This window comes from Suncus etruscus, chromosome 9 (assembly GCF_024139225.1).
Source record: "Suncus etruscus isolate mSunEtr1 chromosome 9, mSunEtr1.pri.cur, whole genome shotgun sequence".
Taxonomy (NCBI): domain Eukaryota; kingdom Metazoa; phylum Chordata; class Mammalia; order Eulipotyphla; family Soricidae; genus Suncus; species Suncus etruscus.
The window spans coordinates 68,930,830-68,957,095 of record NC_064856.1 but is presented as its reverse complement, the minus strand read 5'-3'; the positions used below and the strand labels follow the sequence as shown (position 1 = coordinate 68,957,095).

The window sequence follows — 26,266 nt, the reverse complement described above, 5'->3', positions numbered from 1 at the left end:
CCAAGCCATGAGTGGGAGAACCCTGCAGCCCAGAGTACCTAAAACTCACCTGTGAGCCTCTGCTGAGACCTTGGCCCTCATCAGCGCTACCCTATCCCCAGTTCTGACCAACCTGCTTACTTCCCATTGATACCAGATATTCCTGCCCCTCTTGCCTCCTTGCCATGCTCTCACTTGTTTCACTGTGGAACAGGTTATCCCCCTTCTGAGTCTTTTCCTCCTCCAACATCCTATAAGAACCAGCTTCTTCCTGCCCTTGTGGTCACATTTCTCCCCTGCTCCTCACCACCCGCTGAGCAAGTTCCCCAAGGTGTCCTATGGAGATCTGATAGTAGTAGGTGTGCATGCATTCATGTTTCCATGTGTGTCTCCCAGGAAGGCTAACTGCCTGGTGGAGAAGGACCCAGATCTTTGTCATTCATTGTATTCCTGGTGCCCTGTTGAAATCAATGGATTTAGAAATATTTCTCCCCACTCCTTGGTTCCCAGGCTAAGCAATCTCCAAGTCATTTCCTCTCCAGGGTTCTCCATACTAAACAGAGAGGAACTAGTCCTCCAGTTGCTGCTCCCTATTCTCAGAGGTGTTTTTGCCCCTTTGGTAGAAGCAGAGGAGAGAGGATGAGCCCACAGCAATCCACTGTAAACAGCTCCTCTGTGATGGCAGGGAGGCAGGAGGGTGCTATTTAGAGACTGAGCTTTGCCCCAACCTAAACAGATTGTAACTTTGCACACTGAATGCAAATCCTCCCCTAAAGTGCCCGGACATGCAGGCTGGAGCCGAGGTTGCCCAGAGCCCTCCACTCCACTAGCAGAGCTGAGAGCGGTGGACTCTTGTTCCATTTTCCTCTCCAACCAGAGGTGCTACTCTTGCTGCTTTTCTGATTATGAAATTAGTCATTTTCTAGGAAGCTTATTTATAGAGTGCGCTTCACACAGGGAGAGCAGAGCTATTCTGAACACAATTTAAGGTCTGGAAAATGTAAGGTGTGAGTGCAGCTGTGAGTCACCCATGGGTGCACTTCATCCACGGTCTTGTATCCCTTCATTAACTTTGCAACCACCAGGGGGTCACTGGGACACTCTTTAGAATAAAGAAAGAAGAGGCTCAAGATTGAGAAATCAGGACCAAGTTTTCTGTAGATCCATCCCACAGCCACAGTGGACAACTGGGGCCAACCAGGCTCCCTTCCTCAATCTCACCTTCCTTCTCTTCTAAATGCTGCCTTCAGTTGTATAGTGCTCTGCTCTGGACAGCAGCTGTGGAGGAAGGTTCTGAGTGGTTTCACAAAGACCTGCCCACAGGCACCACAGATAATGACCAGGTTGAGGTTTCTGAAGTATTTTCACAGTGGGGAGAACATCTCCTTATTCATCATGTTTGATTTTGATTTGTTGTTGTTGTTTTTAATCAAACCAAGGAAGGTGCCAAGGAATGGCACTGAATGAGCTTTGAAGTAACAAATGCAAATACAACTGAAATGGTGGTCCCCACCCACATATGGTTGGGAGAGGTGTTCATCAAAGCAGGAGTACATGCTGGAGCTCCCGAGTTGCTTGTTTGGAGCTCCCGAGTTTGCTTGTCACACCCAGCAGTGCTCAGGGCTCCTGGTGGGTTCCGGGAGCCATATAAAGTGTCTTGGATCTAACCTTTGTTGGCAGCAAGGCAAGAGCCCAAACTGCTGACTCCTGGAGCCTCAACTCCTGGAACACCAGTTTTGATCCCAGCATCTCATGGGTCTTTCCCCCAAGCACCACCATGTATGGCCCCAAACAAACAAGGGTGGTAATGAAATAAGGGTGTCACTCAAGATGATATTTCAAACTGTCAAATACTTTGAGTAAAAGGCACTGAGAAGAGGCTGGAGCAACAGCAAAGTGAGTAGGGCATTTGTCTTGCATGCGACATGGTTCAATCCCCAGCCCAGCATCCCATATAGTTTCTGGAGCCAGCCAGAAGTAATTTCTGAGTGAAGAGCCAGGAGTAACCCCTGAGCACTGCTGAGTGTGCCCCCCATAAAAGAAGGAAAACAGGAAGGAAGGAAGGAAGGAAGGAAGGAAGGAAGGAAGGAAGGAAGGAAGGAAGGAAGGAAGGAAGGAAGGAAGGAAGGAAGGAAGGAGCCTTAACAAAGTATAGTTGGGGGGCTGGAGCGATGGCACAGCAGTAGGCTGTCTTGCACGTGCTCAAGCCAGGAGTGATTTCTGAGCACATAGCTAGAAGTAACCCCTGAGCCCTACTGGGTGTGGCCCAAAAATTAAAAATAAAAGTGGAGTTGGGCAGGTGAGTGATAGCTCAGCAGTAGAGCATTTGCCTTGCATGCAGCCAATCCAAGACCAACCCTGGTTCAATCCCCAACATCTAATATGGTCCCCCAAGCTTGCCAGGAGCGATTTCTAAGTGAAGAGCCAAGAGTAACCCCTGAGCAAGCCATGTGTGGCCGAAAAACATGAAGAAGAAGAAGAAGAAGAAGAAGAAGAAGAAGAAGAAGAAGAAGAAGAAGAAGAAGAAGAAGAAGAAGAAGAAGAAGAAGAAGAAGAAGAGGAGGAGGAGGAGGAGGAGGAGGAGGAGGAGAAGAAGAAGAAGAAGAAGAAGAAGAAGAAGAAGAAGAAGAAGAAGAAGAAGAAGAAGAAGAAGAAGAAGAAGAAGAAGAAGAAGAAGAAGAAGAAGAAAGAGGAGGAGGAGGAAGAAGAAAGGAAGAGGAGGAGGAAAAGGAAGAGAGAGGAGGAGGAAGAAGAAAAAGAACAACAACACCTGAGAAAAAGGTAGAAAGAAAATTCAAAGCATCATAAAGTGCCTAGTGTAGCCAGAATTCACAAGTCAAGAGACAATGGGTTGGATGGTTAAACAGTGGTCATGCCAGTTCTAGCAAACTTCAAGATTGGAGGGATAGAAAGAGCACATGCTTTGCCTGCAGAAGGCCCTGGTCATATGCCCAAAGCACCCCAGTGAACTGAGCCCCTGAGCACTGTTGTGTAACGCCACCCTCCAAGAAAAGGTGTGAAAATATCTAGAAAATTCTGTAAAAGGAGTTTCGTCTCTCTAAATGTAGCAGAATGTGGTAAAGTTTTTTTTTAAAGGTCTAGAGATTGAATATATGGTTCAAAGTTCTTTCATTGAAGCCAAGATGATCCTAGTTCAATTCATGACTCTGTGGAAGCAACCATGAGCGAAGAGCACAGAGGAACCCCCAAGCATTACCTGGTTTGACCCCAAAACATAATAATGAATTATTTTTCAAAGAAGATTATGAAATACAAGAAAAATTTAGTTTTGAAAAAAAAAAACTGTTTTCTGGTTTGGGGACCACATCTGACAGTGTTCATGGACTACTGCTGGCTCTGTGCTTGGTGCTCATGAGATGCTGGGAATTAAACCCAGGCCTGCATGCAAGAGAGAGATAGAAATAGAGAGAGAAAGAGAGAGAGAGAAGGGGGAAGGAGGGAGGAAGGAAAAAACTGAAGAAAGAGCTTGGGCAAGCCAGCCTCCTTATTTGTTCATTGCAGTCTGTCAGCTATTGTCAGGACTCAGAAACCTGTGCATGTGAGGCCACTGGAGCCCAAGCCTGTTTTCCAGACCATTGTCAAAGTAGGAGAACCCCACACACACACACCTTGAGCTTCACAATGACTATTAGGTTATGCCACCCCAAAGAAATGTCATAGACTCTAGCTGATTCCTGCAACCATTACCCAAAGAAAAGCTTGACCTAGCCTAGTCCTGGAAGATACCTTTTCTCTTTACTCATTTTTGAAAATGAACTCCTCATCACTGGTCGACAGTATTATGGAATTTGGGGGGAGGCTGGCTTCATAGCCTTCTATTCATGTAATACACACCACACCCACCAGCAAAGCTTTAATGTCCATATCACTCACAAGTCTCCACTCATTTCCCTCCAGTTTCCTTGCCACCATGGTTTTCACCCACCTCAGAATTAGTCTTATTGATTCTTGCCCCCATTCACTTGATTGAACTCTTCATACTTCACATATAAATGAAACCATCAGATGCTTGTATTTTATTTCCTTAGATTGCTTCTAGATTCCTCCATTTTGTTCCAGAGGACATTTTTTATGACTCCGTAGTATACTTGAATATTGATACCATAGTTTCTTTACCAGTCTTTTGTATGTTTTTTATATTTTGGCATTTGGGGGAGAAGAAGAGGCTACCCAAGTGGTGTGAGGGGACCACTCCTGGTTCTATGATCAGGGTGCACACCTAGCAGTGCTCAGGATCTATATATGAGGCAGGAATTCAATCCATTACCATAGCTGCAGCAATATGCAAGGCAAGAATCTTAACCTTTATACTGTCTCTCTGACCTTGTCAGTCATTTGTTAATGAGCCTTTAAGTCAAAACACTTTTTGTTCCATTGAAAATTGAGTAATATGGAGCTGGAGAGATAGCATGGAGGTAGGGCATTTGCCTTGCATGCAGAAGGCTGGTGGTTCAAATTTCGGCATCCCATATGATCCCTCAAGCTTGCCAAGAGCAGTTTCTGAGCATAGAGCCAGGAGTAACCCCTGAGCGCTGCCGGGTGTGACCCAAAAACAAACAGAAAATTGAGTAATGCTAAGCACAAAGGTTAAAATATCCTATAAATTAATATTTTCATCATTTTTGAATAAGAAAAGTATTTCTTCTGGGTCATATGGAATTCTCATTCTTTTTTTTTTTTTTTTTTTTTTTTTTTTTTGGTTTTTTTGGGCCACACCCGGCGTTGCTCAGGGTTACTCCTGGCTATCTGCTCAGAAATAGCTCCTGGCAGGCATGGGGGACCATATGGGACACCGGGACTTGAGCCAACCACTTTAGGGACTTGAGCCAACCACTTTAGGTCCGGGATCGGCTGCTTGCAAGGCAAACGTCGCTGTGCTATCTCTCCGGGCCGGGAATTCTCATTCTTAAAGAAATTCTTATGTCATTTTCTGTTTTTTGTTTGTTTGTTTGTTTGTTTGTTTTTGTTTTTTTGTTTTTGTTTTTGGGCCACACCCGGCGGTGCTCAGGGGTTACTCCTGGCTGTCTGCTCAGAAATAGCTCCTGGCAGGCACGGGGGACTATATGGGACACCGGGATTCGAACCAACCACCTTTGGTCCTGGATCGGCTGCTTGCAAGGCAAACGCCGCTGTGCTATCTCTCCAGGCCCTTATGTCATTTTCTATAAATGTTGCACTAATTCTACTTGCATCAACAATATTTTAGGGTTATTTTTCTTCACACATTCACCAACACTAGCCTTTCCCATAGGTGTAAGATCTTACTTCATTGTGGATTTTTCTGAGTTTTTATTTTATTTGTTTTGTGAAAGCAAATCAATGTGGTTTTGATTTGCATTTTTTTTTATAATAAGTAGTATGTAGTATTTTTTGTGAGGTCATCTGTATGCCTTCTTTAGAGAAACCCCTATCCAGGTCTTTTTTTTTTTTTTTTTTTTTTTTTTTTTTTGATGTTGAGTTGTATAGTTAAAAGGATTTCGGGACCTGATTGTGGCAATTGAGCTTGATACCAACATATCCCAACACACACACACACACACACACACACACACACACACTAAATAAATAAATAAATAAATAAATAAATAAATAAATAAATATATTTTTGTAAGTCCAGTGGATAGGTCACTTGTCTTGTACAGCCTACCCTAATTCTATCCCCAGCACTTCATTTGATCCTCCAAGCCCTGTCAGGAGTGATTGAACAAAGAACCAGAAGTAAACCAGGTACCCTGAAGCAGGGATAAATCTAAAGAGTCTAAGGCACATGCCCATGAGCATGGGCCAGAGTTCAGTCCCCAATACATAACCCCCTGAACACTGTTAGGTATGGCCCTGGTAGCCCCCAACTCATCACTGCACCAACAGGTTTAAAAATTAACCTATATATGGGGCTGAAGAGATAGCATGGAGGTAAGGTGTTTGCTTCCATGCAGAAGAATGGTGATTCAAATGTCGGCATCCCATATAGTCCCCTGAGCCTGCCAGGGGCGATTTCTGAGCATAGAGCCAGGAGTAACCCCTGAGCGCTGCCAGGTGTGACCCAAAAAAAAAAAAAAAGAAAAAAGAAAAAATTAACCTATACAATCTGGTAGGCTAAGTATTTCTGGAAGTCATTCCAGATCCCTTGACCACTGCTTTGGAGCTCTCCTCCCCATCTCCAATTAAATAAAAATGAGAGGATTTTCTGATTTTATAAGAAACAGCACTTAGGAGATGCAAATATATACAGTGACCCTGTTTCTGGAGAAGAGCTGTGCTTGTCACTTTCCACTATCTGAGGCTCAGATCACTTGCAGGAATTGGAAACTAGGTACAGACTGGGTTTCCCAAAGACCTGTGCTTACTCTCCCACAACTCAAACCCACCGGATATAGAATACTGAGCCCCACAGCATTGACAGCAGGAGCCTGCAGTCCTACACACTTATGTCATCTCTAACACTTTCTAATGAGCATTGTGGCCTTAGATTAGTTCCTTAACTCCTCGGAGCCTCTATGTTGTGCCTAAATGTGAAGAGTCGTGGTGAAGACTCAGTGTGATAACGTGTGGTCAGCAGACTAACTCGACCATCATGAGTCAGCCTGCCTTACAGGGGGCAGATGGTTATGAGGAGGAGGAGGATGACGACGACAACGATAACAAGGATGATTATGATAATAATGATGATGATGATGATGATGATGATGGTATTAGTTGAGTTGTTGCTATTGATGATTATACTGATAACCATGATTCCATGTGGCAAAGCCTTGAAGAATTCTGTTCCTGCTTCCACAGCTGGACCTCTGGGAAGCTAGTTTCCTCAGGCCTTCTCCTGGCAAGGTGAATGGGTGTAATTCAAAGGGACACAGAGCAGGACCTGGAACAGTAGTACAGTGTTCAGGGAGGTCACTTGCCTTACACATAGCTCATCCATGTTCTGTTGCGGCTAGCTTGGTCCAATTAATGTGACTTATTAGATTGTGGGGTGACAAGGTTCAATCCCTGGCACTCTATGCCATGAGTAAGACTTGAATACCGCCAGGTGTGAGCCCCCCAAAACCAAAATAAAAGAAAAGGACACAGAGCAGAAACAGGCTTTTCATCATCTAGTCTTTCGTCTCAACCAGTGCCCTCTTTCATTTCTCTTCCTGCTACAGGCGTGAGGGAGAGAACCATACTGCTGATGACTTCGAGGGAGGGGTCCTGGACATGTGCTGCAGTGAGAGGCTGCCGGGTGAGTCTTCCCAGAACCCAAGCACACTTGGGGTTCAAAATACTGGGTAGAGCCATGGCACCATGGTCAGGGGATGGAGTAAAGTGGGGTTAACTGTGAACCCTCGGGTTGAGTAACATGGTTGGCCTCTGAGTCTTTATTTAATGAGGAATTGCTTTTCTGGTCTTTTTTTGGCCTGTTACCACTGTGGTCCATGGCATCAAGTTGAACGGGGAGGGTGGATGAAAGGGAGAAGAGCTGGCAAGTCTAGAGCTTGACATGGGACCCAACCTCGGAATGGTGGTGTGGCTGTGGTCTGTGCCCACACTAAGAGAATGACTGGGAGAAAGAGGTCAGCATCAGACTGAATACATATTTTGTGGCTTGTGTCCAGTTGATCCACCCGCAGGGCCCATACCCCAGGCAGTCTCCAGGCTTTCCAGCCTAGAGGCCAGGTGGCATCTCCCAGGTATAGACTAGAAAGAACCCCAGGTTATGATCCACATTGTTGAAAGGAACAGAAGGAAGGAGAGTAAGGAATGTTTTCAGTGTTTTATTTTCTTTTATGAAAGTTTTTCTTTCCTTAGAATGAGTATCTACTGCATAAGTATTAGAAAATAAAGACAAAAATAGAAAAGTTGTAATATTATATCACATATATATCAAATATATCATGTATCTCCTAAACTTTTTGTTTGAAAATAAACATGGAGGCCAAAGTGAGTAAAGCATTTGCTTTGCATGCAACTGATCCGGCTTCAATGTCTCCAGCAACTCACATGGTCCATAGTGCCTTCATGAATGAGCCTGAGCACAGAGTCAAGTGTAGACCCTGAGCACTGCTGGGTGTGGCCCCAAAACAAAAATAATTAGATAATAAAAATGAAAATAATAAACTAAAACAGAGAACTGGAGAGCTAGGATATCTGGGAAGATACTTGCCTTGCATGTGACCCCAAACCAAATAATAATAGTTAATAATAAAACAGGGAGGGAGGTGACTCAATAGCAGAGCTCATGCCTTGCATCTGGGTTTGATACCTGGCATTGTCACAAAAAAAAAAAAAGATTAAATTTAAGGGCTTAAAGGATAGGATTTAAGACACAGGCTTTGCATTTGACTGATCTTGGATCATTCCCAGCACCATGTAGTCCCCCAAGCACAAATATGGTACTAGAGGCCACTGAGCACTGCTGGATGATCCAGTATCCCAACACTACAGAGATAACATGCTCAGGCCCCTTCAGGAAACCACTGGCACAGGGAGCAGAGCAATAGCACAGTAATATGGCATTTGCCTTGCATGCTGCTGAACCGGGGTGGACCCAGGTTCAATCCCTGGCATCCCATATGGACCCCTGAGCCTGCCAGGAGTGATTTCTGAGTGCAGAGTCAGAAGTAACCCCTGAGTACCGCTGGGTGTGCACCCCCCCCCAAAAAAAAAAAAAAAAAACACTGGCACAGATGGCTGGGAATCACTGGGAAGAGTCCCGGGCCTCTTGAGTGCTGCTTGCAAGGCCTCTCAAAATGTTTTTAATAAAAGTGTTTTGAGGGCTGGAGCAATATCTCAGCGGTAGGGTGTTTGCTTTGCATGCTAATGACCCAGGACAAACTGGGGTTCAATCCGCAGCATCCCATATGGTTACCAGAGCCTGCCAGAAATGATGTCTGAGTGAAGAGCCAGGAGTAACCCCTGAGCATGTAAGGTGTGGCCCAACCTTCCCCCAAAAAAGTGTTTTGAATTGGGAGCCAGAGTGATAGAACTGAGGGTAGAACGCTTGCCTTTTATGTGGTCAACCTGGCTTCGATTCAGCATCCCAAGACCACCAGGAGTGATTCCCGAGTGCAAAGCCAGGATTAACCTCTGAACATTGCTGGTATGGCCTAAATCCCAAGCCCCCCCCCTCACACATACACACACACACACACACACACACGTCTTTTTTAATTAACAGTTTGACGTTACAAATCTGCAGTTTGTTAGAAACTTTATGCTTGGCAAGAAATCTTCAAGTGTGCATCAGTGACACACTCCAGAGAAACAGTGACATCAACAAGGTGTGACTTTAAAGAAATAACTCAAAAACAAGCATCTACAAGCCCTGGGCAGCTCAAAGAGCAGGAGTGTGTGTATTACATGTTGGAGCCCTAAGTTCAGTATTTAGCACCACATGGTTCCTCAAGCACTGCCAGGAGCAACTTCCAACTATTGAGCCTGTAGTTACTGTGGATGTGACCCCCAAAGCTAAATAAATAGATAAATGAAATAATCATTGGTTCACATCATCTTATTAGTGCCCTTCAAAACAGCCTATGAGGATTTAGTCCTTTGGTAAATTCACACATTCTACAGTAGAGGATGGCATTTCCAAAGCCCTAAAGTTGGCTCTTGGTGATAGTTTGAGGCCTAGTGGGTGCTCAAAACTTGAAGCAAAGAGTTCTCCAAAGGATCATGAGCTGCTGCCTGCAAATATCTGAAAGGCTGTTTTGTGAAAGAGCATCTAATTCACTCTGGTATTTTCAGAGGTAAATTAAGGAGAGGCCTGTTGGCCCAAGGGATGCGAACTCTTTAACTTGAAAAGCAGCCCTGTCATAGAGCTTGATAATTCAAGAGGGCGAAGGAAACCGTATTCCATTACTGGAGGCATTCAAGTCTTGTCTAACTAAATATCGAGAGGAAATTTCCACAATGGTGGGAGGTCGAGATGACATCTAAAGTCCCTTTCAACTATTAAATAGTTTTGTGATTCAGATATGAGTCATAGAATTCAGAGAGGATTCTACAACCAGGGATGGTCCCACTGGCTAGGAAAAAAAAAACTAGAAAATAGGACATGATGTATAAGGAGTTCAGAGAGCTGGGGAGGGTGGTATGGAGAAAAGACCTAGGATTTGGCCTTGGAGCCTACTGCTCTGTTTACAGTCTCTACATGGGCAAGTCACTTCACCTTGCTCTCATGCTCATCTGTAAACAGAAATAGCTATTCCCATTTATAAAATGAATAGTTATTTGTACAACTGTATGAACGTATAAATATATAGCCTTGCAAGAATTAAATAGATAGAATAATACAGGTAATCTTTCAACAGACACTTACTGAAGCTCTACTATATGTCAGGTCCTATGCCAGGTGCCAGGAATATGTACGTAAATAAAACAGACATGGCCCCTGCCCTGTTATGAGTTGTTTAAAGAATACAGGATGAAGTCCCTTTGACATTAATAAGCAGTATAAGCACTAAATTCTAGCTCTCTCCATTCCTCTTCAAAAGCCAACATAGAATATGAGAGGTATTGGGCATCTCCAGTGGTGCTGAAATGTTGTCTTCCTTAAGTGGGGCATAGCTCTAAAAGCTCTATTAGTCCTCTTGAATACCCTACAAAGTTTATGTTGTTCACTGTTTCCATCTTATAGATGAAAAGAGGTTAAGGGGACAGATGCAGGCCAGAGAGATAGGACAAGAGTATGACACTTTCCTTGAATGTGGTCAACCCTGGTTCAATCCCCAGCACCATATATTGTTCCCCAAGCACTACCAAAAGTAGTCACAGAACACAGAGTTAGGAGTAATCCCTGGGCCGGGCGGTGGCGCTAAAGGTAAAGGTGCCTGCCTTGCCTGCACTAGCCTTGGACGGACCACGGTTCGATCCCCCGGTGTCCCATATGGTCTCCCAAGCCAGGAGCAACTTCTGAGCACATAGCCAGGAGTAACCCCTGAGCGTTACTGGGTGTGGCCCAAAAACCAAAAAAAAAAAAAAAAAAAAAAAAGGAGTAATCCCTGAGTACTTCCAGGTATGATCCAAAAACACATAAAAAAATAAGAGGTTATGGGAAATTAATTCGGTCAGAGTTTGGTAAAGCAGTATCTATTCAAGGCAGTCACTTTGGAGCCTTTGCTGTCTCATTCTACCACCAGAGTTAACACAGGGCCACCATGTTTTTTCACTCTATATATAGACTCAAGGAGAGCCCAAATTGGTTGTACCCAGTTTGGAGTTTGGATGAGGTAGGCAATGTCCCTATGCCTGACCCATCTAGATCCCTCAAGTCCCACCATATCTAGAGACCACAGACTCCCACCATATCTAGCACCCACAGAGTCCCACCATATCTAGATCTCCAGATTCCCACCATATCTAGAGACCTTAGAGTCCCATTATATCCAGAGCTCCCTGACTCCCACAATGTCTAGATTCTAGACACCATCTTATCCAGAGTACCCACCATATTTAAAGTCCCTGACTCCACCTTATCTAGAGCCCCCAGATTTCCACCATATCCAGAGCCCCCAGATTCCCACCACAGCTCCCTGATATAGTATTGAAATGATTTTATCTTTTCTAGGAATCATGAGCTCTTAGAAGGCCAGTTGCCTCCCTCTCATTATTATCTTCACTGAGCATCTGCCCATGTCAGTTATTGAAGTAAGCACTAGCTAATCTTCAATTAACTAATCTGAGGAAAGTTCACAGCCTCACAAGAAATCATTGTATCTTAAGAAAAATCAAGGGGCTCTCACCACTTCACTGGGGAGATCCTAGGCCAGCTACCTTAGTTCCTGTGACTGACAGGAATTCATGGCAAGAACAATATTCACTATCATGTACAATTCTTAGAGGAGTAAATGAGTTGACCAAGAAAGATCTGGGAAAGGCAGTGACTATATTAGAGAGGATAGGGCTTTTGCAGTGGTGCAGTCCCCACCATCCCATATGGTTCTCCTGATCTGACAATAGAAATTTCTGAGTGCAGAGCCAGGAGTAATCCCAGACATCACTAGGTGTGGGCCAAAAAACAAAAGAGGGGAAGAACTAGGAATGGTACTTAGCATGTAGCAAGTGATAAAATGGTATTTGTTAGTAAGGGAAAGAAAGATAATAAGTAAATAAAATATGTAACTGATAGTGCTTTAAAGGGTTTAAACCCAAAAGCAGTGGGTAGAAAAGAACTGGTACAGGAAATGGAGTGATCTTTGACCTGCTGAATAGAAGTCCACAGATGTTCACAGCTAGAACCTATGGCTTAAATGCAACTTGAACCAAAAGGATCTGCAGTTATAAAAGCCCAGAAATTGAAATGTTATACCTTTAGAACGAAGCCAGGGGCCCTTCAAGCAGTTACATAATGCTGATGTAAAAATACAGAGCCCCAGTCATCTCTCCCCCTCCTGCTGTCTTCCCCAGCGGGCAGGACGCAAGCAGGACACGAGGCAGCAGAGCAAGGGCCAGCCCTGATGGTGACTCATTCCTTCCCACGTGCACCCCCAGACGGGACGACACAGCCAGCTCTCCTGGCCACGGTCACCTGGGACCTACGCCAGCAGGTCATTCAGTCCTCCCAATGGAGGGAGTGAAAATATTCTCAGGCAGCCCAGAGCTGCACCATGTACAGACATGTGTAGGCACCAGGCATGCCACACATGTGCTCTGCACTCACATTTGTCCTTATTTGTCCCAACCTCTTTCTTGCTGGTGCACACGCACACACATATACCCACCCACAGCAACCCAGTACATGCCCCTCTCTGTGTCACATGGCTGTGGGTCTCACACCCACCTTCCAGCTCTCACACCTGCAGGGAATCTCTGAGCACCCCAGCTTCCTCATCCACTCTCTCCACTCTCATGTCTTGCAGCAGTGAATGAGTTTGCATGCTTTCTACCCCTTCTGAAGGTCTTTATCTCCCACAGCTGTGCTCCCCAACCCTGCAAGGCAGACATAAATCCTCCATTCCTCTGTCTTCACTGCCCTTCTCCCAGGGTCTCAGTTCCTCCTAGTTCCCAGCACTGTGGCAGCGTGGGAGGATGCCCAAGTGTCATCTCCACTCTGTGAATGGGCATACATATTTTCCCCTCAGGTACATTCTCTATTATACATGATCACCCTCTTTTTTATCTTTCTCCCCTTACTTGCTCACTGTCACCCAAACACATTTATACATTCAAACTTACACTGCCCCCTCTTCTCTGTGTAGGTGTTTACATTTGCAGGAAACCAGGCAACCCTGCAATCGTGGAGGCCTCCACTCCTTCTTCAGTCATCCTCATCACTAGCCTAGCCTGACACCAGCAGTTTCCTCAAGGGCTTCTGGGCAGAGTATGGAGATAGATGAGGTCACACAGTGATGGGGTAACATCACAGCAATTCCAGCACTTGGCTGATGGGCAGGCCAGCCAGATCCTTACACTGAGAGGGACTGAAGCCAGAATGTAAATGAAGTCCAGTGCTCTGCACTGCAACAGTCCTTGGTGCATGTATGTGGGCACAATCTACCCACATAAATGGTTCATTTACTCCCTAAGCGCTTACCCCTGAGCCTTCACTCAAATATAAAGATGCTCAAGCAGGAGACTGTCCACCTCAGAATGGGGTACTTGGGCCAGAGAGATAGCATGGAGGTAAGGCATTTGCCTTTCATGCAGAAGGTCATCAGTTCGAATCCCGGCATTCCATATGGTCCCCCGTGCCTGCCAGGAGCAATTTCTGAGCATGAAGCCAGGAATAACCCCTGAGCACTGCCGGGTGTGACCCAAAAACCACAAAAAAAAAAAAAAAAAAAAAAGAAGAAGTGGGTACCTGCACTCAAGTGGACAGTCCTGGTTGTCAGAGTAGGGTGTGAAAATGGGTACAATGGCTACATTCCAAAACCTTATGGACTTCTTTCCCTGTAATGGGTGGCATGGCAAGAGTAAGGGGACCCAGCTGTCAGTCTCAGGAATGAGGGCATCCACAGCCCTGCTTTGGGGCAGCTGGTTGGAATCTTACAGTCCTCTCCACCATGATACTGAAGCATGTCAGGCTTCATGGGTCTATGGACGTTGTTCTGTGTACACTGATGGCTATACCAGACCTTTGCTTATTGGCAGGAGCATCTGGCCTCTTGGAACCATGACTCTGTAGCCTCTCCCCTCACCCAAGTGGAACTCAGGAGATACTATATGGCTAGGAGTTGAACTGAGATTGGCCACATGCAAAACATGTGCCTTGGGCCCGGCGAGATAGCACAGCGGCATTTGCCTTGCAAGCAGCCGATCCAGGACCAAAGGTGGTTGGTTCGAATCCTGGTGTCCCATATGGTCCCCCGTGCCTGCCAGGAGCTATTTCTGAGCAGACAGCCAGGAGTAACCCCTGAGCAAAGCCGGGTGTGGCCCAAAAACAAACAAACAAAAAAAAAAACATGTGCCTTTATCCCTCTACTCTCTCTTTGGTTACTATCTAATCACTTTAAAATGTGGATTACAGTCTTAAAGAGCCTTGTCCTGGGGCCAGCGAGGTGGCGCTAGAGGTAAGGTGTCTGCCTTGCAAGCGCTAGCCAAGGAAAGGACCACAGTTCGATCCCCGGGCGTCCCATATGGTCCCCCCAAGCCAGGGGCAATTTCTGAGCGAGTAGCCAGGAGTAACCCGAGCATCAAAAACCAAAAAAAAAAAAAAAAAAAAAAAAAGAGCCTTGTTCCAAGCTGATACCCCTTCTCCAAAACCCCTTTTATGATTTGAACTGGTCCAGACTGGTGAGGGAAAGGATGCAGGAGTGCAGCTAGACAGACCTCGGTGTAGTGTTCTCATTCTTGCACATTAATTCTCATTAGCTCAGGTGCTATTGACTCTGAATGGATATGCTAAATACCCTAAGTAGTTAGTATTAATATTTTGTACCAAAACCACTTTTTAACAAGTATCAACCCTGGAGCTAGAGTGATAACACAGAGGGGAGGGTGTTTGCCTTGCACACCGCTGACCTGGGTATGATTCCTGGCATCCCATATGATCCCCCAGGAGTGATTTCTGAGTGCAGCGTCTGGAGTAACACCTGAGTGCCACCAGGTTTGGCCAACAAACAAACAAACAAACAAATAAATAAATAAATAAATAAAATTTAAATAAGCAAATAAAGGGGCTGAAGAGATAGTACAGTTGTACCTGTGTTGAATCCCCAGTGTCCCAAATGGTCCCCCAAGCCAGCAGCTATTTCTGAGCGCATAGCCAGGAATAACACCTCAGTATCACCGGGTGTGGCCCAAAAACCAAAAAAAAAAAAAAAAAAAAGAGCAAATAAATATCAACCCAGGTACTCAGAGTTTCATTTACTCAGAAAGTCAGTAGAGTCAGTAAATCATCAAACTATTCTTTGGGGTACTATGAGGAGGCAATTAGATCTGAATTCAATTAATCCATGCTCCTCTGAGCACTGCTAGGAGTCACTCTCTCAAGTACTCATCCAGGAGTATCCTGAGCACTGCTGGGTGTGCCTCTCTCTCTCTGTCTCTCTCTCTCTTTCTCTCTCTCTCTCTCTCACTCTCTCTCTTTCTCTCTCTACCTATCTCTCTTTTTCTCTCTCTATCTCTACTTCTCTTTCTCTCTCTCTGACACACACACACACACACACACACACATACACACACACACAGCTTCATTTGCTCATAATCAGAGGTTTATGTGGGGCTCAGCTAGATGATTCCTCTGTTCCACGTGGCATCAGAGGAGGTCAGCCACTTCATATTGGACTAGGATAGACCGTCTTAAAAAGCTTTCCTTTTCTTCCTTCCTTCCTCTCTCCCTCTCTTCCTTCCTTCTTTCTTTCCTTGCCTTTCTTTCCGAGGTAATATTGTTTTACAGCACAGTCCGTTTTAGCCTTACATGTTTGTCCCTTTCCCAGGAACATTGCCACACCATGCCCTATACCACACTCCATTGTACCCCTCTGCCCTTCCATCCGCCACCATACCACCTAGTCAACTCCATTCAGGAGTCAGAATCCAAGGGTTTGTTTTCATTTGGCTTTGCACGTTCTGAGACATTTGACTCTTTATATCTTGCCTATGAGTGGACTGCTTTGCTTTTGTTCCTTCTCCTTCTGATGCATTTCAGCAGCATCTGACTCAGTTTCAGCATGTTGTGCACCTCAGGCCCCTCTGTTGGCCTTTCCATGCAGCTTTCCTGGACTTCTTCACCTGAAGAAGCAAAGCCTAGGGGTGAGTAGATGTAGACCCTATTCTTTTAGGACATGGCAGTTTCAGCTTTTCCCACTCACCATCCTTTTCACCAGGAACTACAAAACAGGAGAATGCTGCCAGGCAGAACACTTCAGGCTCATTACAGTTTGATTCTGAATTAATTTTTGGGCTTTGTATATTCAGACACCTTGTGCTATTGCAAAATTTTTCACAAATATTTCAGTTACATAATCCTCAGGTAAAGTCATGACACTTTGTTTAAAATTTTAGGGTATATGGGGCTGGAGCTATAGAACAGCAGGCAGGGCATTTGCCTTGCACATGGCCAACCCGGATTCAATCCCTGCTTCCCCTATGATCCCCTGAACTAGTCAGGATTGATTCCTGAGTACAGAGCCAGAAGTAACCCCTAGCACCATCAGGTGTGCCTCCCCCAAAAAATCTAGGGTATAAGGCTTATGTAATAGCACAGAGATTAAAACACTTGCCTTGGGGCCGGTGAGGTGGCGCTAGAGGTAAGGTGTCTGACTTGCAAGCGCTATCCAAGGAACGGACCGTGGTTCAATCCCCTGGCATCCCATATAGTCCCCCCAAGCCAGGGGCGATTTCTGAGCACATAGCTAGGAGTAACCCCTGAGCATCAAACGGGTGTGACCCAAAAAAAAAAAGAAAAACAAAACAAAACACACTTGCCTTTCTTGTGACTGGTTTTAATTTAATCTGCAGTAAAGCTATGGTGCCCTGAGCACCATATAGAATAACCCAAACACCAAAATAAATAAATAAATCCTTTTAGAAAACTTTGGGGAGTGGCTGGGGTTGTAGAGATAGTACAGAGGATAGGACACTTGTGCAAATGGCCAATCTAGGCTTGATCTCCAGAATCCAATATGGACCCCTAAGCACCACCTCCAGTAAACCCTGAGTGAAGAGCAAGAAGTAACCCTGGAGCATCACCAGGTATGGCCCGCCCACCCCAAAATTTAGTTGCCACACTTGGCTATGCTCAAGGTGTATTCCTAGCTCTGTGATTAGAGACCACACCAATATGAGGATCTGGGGATCAAACTCAGGTCAGCTATATGCAAGGCAAGCACCCAAACCCACTGAACTATCACTCCTTCTAAGAAATCCTTAAAAAATATAATGAACAAGGGCCAGAATGGTGGTGCTAGAGGTAAGGTGTCTGCCTTGCAAGTGCCAGCCTAGGACAGACTGCGATTCAATCCCCCGGCGTCCCATATGATCCCCCCAAGCCAGGGGCGATTTATGAGCGCATAGCCAGGAGTAACCCCTGAGCATCACCAGGTGTGGCACAAAAACAAAAACAAACAAAAACAGTATATATAATAAACAAGAAAATATATATAATAAACAAGAATCAGCATTTCCCACAGTGAACCATACCTCAAATATCACGGATATGATATTGAGGTCAGGTGGCACTGAGTAATTTTTTCCTGAAAGTTTAGAAATCTCTGCTTTGGAGCTTAGGATCTCTATTCCATCTGTCAGCTTGGGGGTTTGCACCACATGTATATGTGACAGTAACGTCACAGATAGGTAAATCTGCTGTCTAGGATGCCAGTTTTTCATATATCTTAAGAACTAGATCTCTTTACACCAAAAGATCTTGAGCAAAATATTCAAAGGAGGGACTAGACTACCCAAGCATGCCCAGGGTCTGCTGGAGTCAAATTATCTTTGCAAATCTATGTTGTTTGACTATGCTTTGCATCCAATGCCCTCATTTTGGAATGTATCTCTGCTCCTTTCCTTTAGCTTAATTCCTCTGCAGCAGGAAAGCTTGTATCTGCTTCTCACAGTCCCCTCCCACCCTGCCCACTCAGACTGGGGCTCACTAGGCCCTTAGCACCTCTTTCAATCCCCTCTTTGCATACATCCATAATGAACATCACCTAACTTAAAGTGAACTGTTTTTCCATCGTAAGGAGAATCATTTACCCAAGTGTTGTGATTATCACCACTCAACCCAGGCATCCTCTCTCCCCTTGCCTGGTGGCTCCTGGCATCATCACCATCATGACCCTAAACCATACCCTGACCTGTCCCCACGGAGTTCTCACCTGCTCTGAATGCATGCCTGTCCACTCCCTGAGAAAGGGATAAAATCACTTACATCTTCTATGAGATTTCATATGCATCTGTTTTACTGAATTTACATTGACTTGATAGAGGTTTATGTAGGGTTTGGGTGATCAGCCTTGTGAACTGACACCTATGTGAACTTATTTTTTTACAATTTGCTGGACTGAAGCAATAGTATAGTGGGGAAGGTGTTTGCCTTGCATGCTGTTGACCCAGGTTCAATCCCTGGCATTCCATATAGTCCCTAAGTCTAACAGGAGTGATTTCTGAAGATCACTGGATGTGGCTCACAAATTTTTTTTGCATCCTTTTGTTAGTTTCTATTCTTCTCACATAGCTCTATGTTGAAGCCCTGCCATGCACAATATGCATGCAGAACCATATGTCTGTGGGCTAAATATTCTCCAGGTCCAGCCTACTGCCAAAAGGTTGGCCTGCTGAAGTCACTGGAGTCAACATGCCCCTTGCCCCCAGACCCCACCACAGAGAATACAGATAATAAGCCTGATGTATAACACCCCTAGGAACTGTCAAAGATGTTCACTAAGCAGTCATCAATTTCCAACAGAATTTTCTAGATCTGTTCCAGCAGAGGATATGGAAGAAGTGGGCAGGGAACTGGGAAGAAGCTGAGAAGCTAAGTAGACATTGACTTATGGTCTGCCATGGCCAGGGTTGGGCTCTTTATCCTAAACACAGAAAAAATTTTAGTTGGGTCCCGGAGAGATAGCACAGCGGCATTTGCCTTGCAAGCAGCTGATCCAGGACTAAAGGTGGTTGGTTCGAATCCCGGTGTCCCATATGGTCCCCCGTGCCTGCCAGGAGCTATTTCTGAGCAGACAGCCAGGAGTAACCCCTGAGCACCGCCGGGTGTGGCCCAAAAAACAAAAACAAAAAAAAACAAAAAAACATAAAAGAGGGGCCGGGAAGGTGGCGCTAGAGGTAAGGTGTCTGCCTTGCAAGCGCTAGCATAGGACGGACCGCAGCTCGATCCCCCGGTGTCCCATATGGTCCCCCCAAGCCAGGGGCAATTTCTGAGTGTATAGCCAGGAGTAACCCCTGAGCGTCAAACGGGTGTGGCCCAAAAACCAAAAACCAAACAAACAAAAACATAAAAGAAAAAAGAAAAAATTTTAATTAAATTAAAGCGAAGGTTTCTGATTTGTTTGGGGCTAGGTGTCTTCTTTGGGGTGTCTTGTTTGGGGCTAGGTGAAGAGTATGCAATTGGGCCATACCCCATGGTGCTCAGTGTTTATTTCTGGCTCTGTGCTCAGAGTCACTCTGGTGGGCTCAAGGGACCCTATGGAAGGCCAGGGATTCAACACCAGGCCAACTGCATAGAAGGCAAGTACTGTCGTTCTGGTCCCCTGGTTTTGTTTGCTTTTCTGAAAGGGCAAATGTAGGTCTTTTGTTCTGGAAGGACCTGGAAGGACCCCATACCATAATTTGAATTTCCAGAAGTCTTCTATCTGAAGTCTTGTGGGCAGAGAGGCCTGGACTCACACAGCCCAGTCAGGTAATTAGTAACATAACAAGGGGATCTCCATGCTTTCTTTGCCAACTGGAGGACCTTTGTACCCATGGTAAAGTGAGGCAGCCTCAGTGGGGCTGGGATTTAATAGTGCAGTCATCAGGGGTTAGTCTCAGATCACATTTGCTAACTTCCTATCATCTGGGATTTCATGGCTTCTGTGGGCTCTCTAAGACCCACCAAAAAACTCATGCCAGAGCCCTACCACATCCATCAGATGCCCCATACAGACTGGGGGAAAACTCCCAAGCCATCTTAATGAGAGAAAAGCAAACCAAAGGCTAAAGATATGTAAGGGAGCAGGGTGACAGTTCAAAGTGTTGGAGCACAGACAGCCAACCATGCCAACACATGGTTCTTCAATCACTGCCAGATGTGACCCCAAAATGAGAATGTGTGAGATACCATAGGTCTGGTTCTACCAACTGCCATCTGCTCTTTGGACTTCTGTTTCTTTATCTATGACAGGAGGGTGGACAAACCACTGTCATATATGTCTGTCCCTTCTTCTGGCTCACTATGGGAAGTCAGGCACATGTGCCACTGCAAAGGTTGGGAAAGGCCACCTTCATAATTTCCTGTACCCTTTTCATTCTGTGCTTTCAGGCCTCTACTCCAAGAAGCACAGAGCAAAGAGTCTTTGTCTATAGCTTCAGCTGTTACAGGGTTTTTGTTATAGTCAGTTCAGAGTATTTGTTGCACTTTATTTTAAGTGCTTGTTTGCATTCCAGATTTAATTAACTGGCAGAGACAAAGCAGCCCACTTCTGCCCGAACCCCTGTTCCTACTCCCTCTGTCCCTAACCCCACCTGCCAGCCATCAGTCTCAAAGCACCTGCCCACGTTAGGGCAGGACACCAATTTCCTTCCAGGGGTCTCACCTCGAGCATGAAAGGACCATTCTCCCAACAGCCTCTTGCTCCCACTCTGCTTTGCTCCCCACTCTTCCCCCACCTCTCTCCAGGCATCTGCTGGTTCCTGCACCTTCCTTCATTTATACCAGTCACTAGCCCAAGAACCCCACATGTTTTGCCATTTGGTACCTTCCTCTCTGTTATGCCAAGAAAGAGGCATTCTCCTTTTCAAGGTCACACAAGGAAGAAATGACAGAGGTGGGCTTGGAACCTGAACTTAGATGATGCCAGCACATGTTTAGCTTTGGGTCACTAAAAGCTCCTCCCACCTGTGCATCAGATGTGTTGGGTTCCAGAGAGATTTCTTGTTGCTGGGGAAGCTGTGCTGCCCTGGGGGGTCATCCACAACTTGCCTCTTGATATTTCCCCTTCCCAAGCCCAACCTCTGGGGTGCAATGGTGCCAGCAGCATCGTGCACCCCGACCCCCAGGCTCTTCTTCTCCAGATTCAAACACCCAAAAAAACCAAACACTTAGTTCCAGAACCTTTTCTCCACTTCCATGTGCTAATCCAACAGACCATACCAGGCCTGTACCAACTATCTTGCACTGGGCTGCAATACCTCATCCCTACCTCCTTAACAGGCAGGGAAGAGGAAGAAGTCTCAGAGGCACAGTCTAGGGAAGACACTGGACACTGAAATCTGAAGAAAAGATAAAGAGGACACACCACACTGCTCTCACTCTTTTATCCCCCCACTAGTACAGTGGCCTTAGCCAAGTCCCTGACCTCTTCCACTACTGTTTCTTAGCAGTAGGAAGAGGGCTGCCCCTTCTCTACCTCCTATGGTGGACTTGTTTTGTTTTCTGTTTGTACTGGAGTTCTCAGGTCTTACTCCTATCTCTGTGTTCAGGGATCACTCTTGACAGGCTCAGGGAACCATATGGGATGCTGGAGATTGAACCTGCAGTGTTCGATGCTGCCACATGCAAGGCAAATGCCCTACCCATTGTACTATTACTCCAGACCCAACAGTAATTTTAAGGGCATCAGCCATAAGCAGTCATTAGCTTCTCAGAATGGCCTTCTAGACCTGCTAGCAGAAAGATCACAGTTGGCTTCTGGTGCTGTTGCAGAACTGCTGGTTTAGGCCAAACTCCAGACCTGCAAGTAGTACGTTTTAACACTGGTGTCTTTGACTTGATACAGGAGAGTTCTGGAGAGTTGTACATGGCCATAAGGAAAGAAATAGAGCTATGCCACCACCACCACCCCACCTCCTTATGGCACAACTTTCTGCCCTTGCTTAACAGGGTCCCCAGAGCAGTGGCCTGACACAGAGCCCAGAAGCACAAGTTCTGTACAAATGGTTCTTGGACTCTTGTTTTCAGCCTACAGCATAGGGCTCTCCTGCTTCATTGGCCTTTGTGCCAAAGGTCGGGGCTGACCAGTGTTCAGTGTGTTGGTTCTCCTGGGCTGCATGGCCTCAGATTTACTTACAAGTTCCTTCTTGCTCTCCCTTCTACTCTTCTTTCTCCCCATCTCCTCCTCCAATCCAAATCTCTTCTTTCTCTTCCTCTTCTCTTTCCTCTACTTTCTTCTCTTCCTCTGTACTCTTTTTTTTTTTTTTTTTTGGTCACACCCTGCAGTGCTCAGGGGTTACTCCTGGCTCCACGCTCAGAAATCGCTCCTGGCAGGCTCGAGGGACCATGTGGGATGCCGGGGTTCAAACTGATGACCTTCTGCATGAAAGGCAAATGCCTTACCTCCATGCTATCTCTCCAGCCCCATTCCTCTGTACTCTTGTGTCCCTCTGCTCTCTCTCTCCCCTCTCTCTATACATAGCCCACTCCTCTCATTCTCTTCTCACTCTATCTCATCCTCTGCCTTGCCTGTCCCTTCTCTCTCCCCATCTCTGTCCTCTCTCCACAAGACAGCCACGTCATGTGGGTGCTAAAGGGCTCCAAGTAAGTGTCTGAGCACCCAGCTCAGCAGCACGGGCTTCTCTGACCTGGCCTATACCATCCTCTTGCCTCTTTCCAACCACCTCCCAATCCTTGGGGCAGCCCCCACCAGTTCAAGGGGATGCAGATATCCCTGTCTGTCTGTGGGAAGAATGCTGGAGAAGTCACTTCAGGAATAAAATCACAGCAGCCAGGCTGTGTCTCCCAGCTCTGATACAGTGTGAGCTCCCATATTCTGTGTCCATTTCCTGTTCTGAAATAGGTTTACTGGTCCTGCCTGCCTTCAAATAAAGGCAGAGATGGGCAGCACCGAGCTGAGCTGGCTATACCTCATGGGGCACCTAGCATGCACCATTTCCTGCCTAGTCTTAGTCCTTATCCTCTCCCATCTCCTTCTGCGCAGCTGCTATCCTATTGCTGACTGATGTACAAGACTAATGTGTTGTCCTCTGTTAGATTAGATTAGGGTTAGATTGTCCCTGAGCTATTGTAGTTCCCAGAGCCCTGTGAACTAGCCATAGATCTAGTATTGAGCTATAAAACACCCCCCATCACAGAGCAGGTGGTGCCTAAGTGTTTATCCAAAGAAGGCACAGTTCCACTCCCCAGTCCACTAGCCCAGCACAGTCCCTCTGAGTCTTGGTTTGCTTGCTGTGAAGCCCCAGAAAGTGACATAAAATTGGGGCTACTACTCTATCCACTATAGAAACCACAGACATGCTCTAAGGGTCAGGGAATTCCTGACAGAGCCCTGGATGGTGCCAGGGGATGTGACCATGGTGATGGCAGAAAAGATGGGCCAGACAGTGGGCAAGAGGAAAGGTGCTTGCAGGCTACAGCAACAGCTGTCGCTCTGATTATAATCCCAGCTTTACAGATAGTCTCCAAGTACCACCAGGGATCAGTCCTGAACACAGAGCCAAGATTAGCACCACATCATCGCCCAAAAAAAATTTTTTTTAATTCTTAAAGAAAGAAAAAAAAATCAGGTCCATTCCTTCAAGATGTTGCCATCCATAACAGCATGCCCCTTGGTTCATTATTCAGGAGTTACCCAAGCAAAGCTTCAAAATAGGCCTAGCTAAGACTCCTATACCATCTCTGTGAAACAGCAGAAAGACAGAGTCTACTGTGCAAGCCAGAAGGCATTCCAATTTCATTTTTGCCGCCATCTGACTGTGTGACCCTAGGCCAGTTGCTCTCTATGTCTCTGTGCCTGCATAGATGAGAGATGGAGTGTGTCAGCCCACATGGGGTTGTAGGCGTTGGGTGCTGAGGCATGTGGCATGCCTGGCTCAGTTGGCAAGAGAGGGCATGTAGGAGGTTGTGCTCAGTAAAGCCCTCCACACGTGGACACTGCTCCACTATTTGGAGACTGCTCCCCTCACCTTCTCCACACACCCCCAATGCCCTCATCCCCATGTGAGGTTGAGCAGGACTCCCACAAGTAACTGGGCTGGGATGCAGCTCAGTGGGAGAACATTTGTCTTTGCGTGGGCCCCAAAGGATTGATCTCCTGCACTTCAAAAAAAATTCTGAAAGCAAGTGTCAATGTCTAGAGAGGGTATTGTGAACATGCTGACAAACTGTGGATCCCCACAGTAACATACAGAGGTACACATCTTCTGAAAAATGGGGAGTCAGAGAGATATCAGGGCAGGGGGCTTGCCTTGCTTAAAGCTGCCCAGGATTTGATCCCTAGCACCACTTATGGCACTCAGAGCTCTGCCAGGAGTGATCCCTGAGCATTCTAGGAGGGAGTCCTGAGCACTGCTCAGTGTGACCCCAAAACAACGGTGTGCTAGAAAGGGGTAAGAGTGTTGGGGCTTGATAAAGAGGAAGCATTCAGTGAAGCAGTGAAACAGACTGCACTCAAGCCTTCACTTTCCAGCATTGGTCACCTGCATGGACTCTGGAGATAGGAGTTTGAGCCTCCACTTACCCCCACATATTAGCCATCCTTGGCCAAGGCACTTGACTTCCTCAAGCCTCAGTTTCTTTATCTGTGATGGGAATAGGAGAAAGCTCTACCTTCTAAGATTGTACCTAGAGTTAAACATGTTCTCAGAATCAAACTCTGGAAGCAACACCAGCACTTGACAAGCCGTCTATGTGTGCTCATTCTGGCCATAATAGCAGTTGACATCATGGCTCTTCCTTCTCACTCTGTGCCTCAGCTTCCTCATCTGAGAAGCTTCAGACTACAACCTAGCTGTCAGGTGGTGACCATCTGGGACTCTAGAAGGCACCTAACATAGACAGGACTGACTGTGATATCCTGTAGGCCAGGACCTTCTACACCAGGGGGAGTCGTGGTGGGAGATCACCCTGCCTGGGAAAGTAGGAGCAGCTGAATGGGGCTGAGCCTCCCTCCTCCTGAACAGGAGCAAGCTGAGCCAGCTTCCGTTCTGGTTCCAGCAGGCTGGCAGCTAAGGATGAGTCACGACAGGAGCAGCAGAGGGCTCTGGAGCTCAGGAGGCAGCGCCACAGGATGGCAGCAGGGTCCACTGATGGGACTCAGCTGCTAGTGACAGGAGAGGAAGCCCAGGTTTCCAGGGGAAGTCTGAAGGTCATTTGTGGGCAGGCCTTCCACAAGCTCCCTAGAGCTCTGTCCGGGATACCGAGCTCCTTTCTACCTGCTGGTGCCCTTTCTTTCCTGATGCCCAAATCACAAAGCCCTCAAGGAGCCTTCAAGTGGGGCTCAAACTCAGAAGCTATACCACTCCCCAAGCTTTTGAGGGTTTGTAGTTTCCCCCACCAGATACAGGACTACTCACGCCCCTGAAAAGCCTCATCTCCCTACCTTCCCTGAGAAGTCATCTGGCCATACAGCTGGGAAAATAGAAACCCTAGTTCATATCTCAGGTCTGTGCTTATCTGTGCAAACCAATTAACCTGACTAAGCTTCCATTTGCTTCTGGAAAATCCCCTTTACCTTCACTAGAGGTGATCTGTGAAGAGCCCAGCGTGTGTCCTGTCCCCAATGCCTGACTCAGGGCTTCCTGTGTGTGTGTGGCACTGCAGCTACCCTTGCTAATCATGGAAAAGCCAAACTTTGACACAGCTACCTCTCTCTGACAGAACAGCCTGCTAGTGTCCCTCACAGGACTGCTGAGGAAGCAAATGTAACTGTGCGTACAAGAGTGCATGGGCTCAGGGGAGAGGGCGCAGAGGGCAGATAAACCCTACCATCCTCTCCCAGCCCTGCACTGGAAGTCAGGGGACCTATGGGCCCAGGTCCATGGGAGCTAAGGGAGGGCATAGTTTGTTTCGTTTGTTTCACTGTTGTAGTCCCAGTCTCCCAGGGATAGGCCAAGTATGTCACTGGTGCTCAGTGTGAGCACTGTGAGTGAGTAGAAAACAAAACTAGCCCACTTCCTCCACGTGTAATCATCAGACCTCTACTCCCAGCCCTGAGATTAGGAGCACTGAACTTGAGGCCATGGACTCCCCTTCTGAGATGTAATAAGTATTTTTATAAAGTGTGCCCAGAAAAGTGTTCACAGAAATCCTGCTCATGAATCCCTGTAGGGGATTCCTGTGGCCACAAGTTGCCAAGTGCTCCTTGATGGGAGGAAAAGACAGACGCCATCTTTATCTCTGAGATGTGCTTAAGAATCCCTGCCAGCCTGCAGTTTCCTGCCACCCCCACAAGTA

General features: G+C 46.4%; 1 protein-coding gene across 4 annotated transcripts in view; it reads left to right on the top strand.

Moving 5' to 3' along the window:
• PTPN5 (protein tyrosine phosphatase non-receptor type 5) overlaps positions 1 to 26,266 on the top strand; it is a 70,100-nt gene that overhangs the window by 23,380 nt on the left and 20,454 nt on the right. For all 4 annotated transcript variants that reach the window (XM_049781031.1, XM_049781028.1, XM_049781029.1 and 1 more), the window contains one exon: positions 7,143 to 7,219. In XM_049781031.1, the coding sequence (XP_049636988.1) occupies positions 7,195 to 7,219 (25 nt within the window). In that variant the 5' untranslated portion in view covers positions 7,143 to 7,194. The remainder of the gene's footprint in view (positions 1 to 7,142; positions 7,220 to 26,266) is intronic.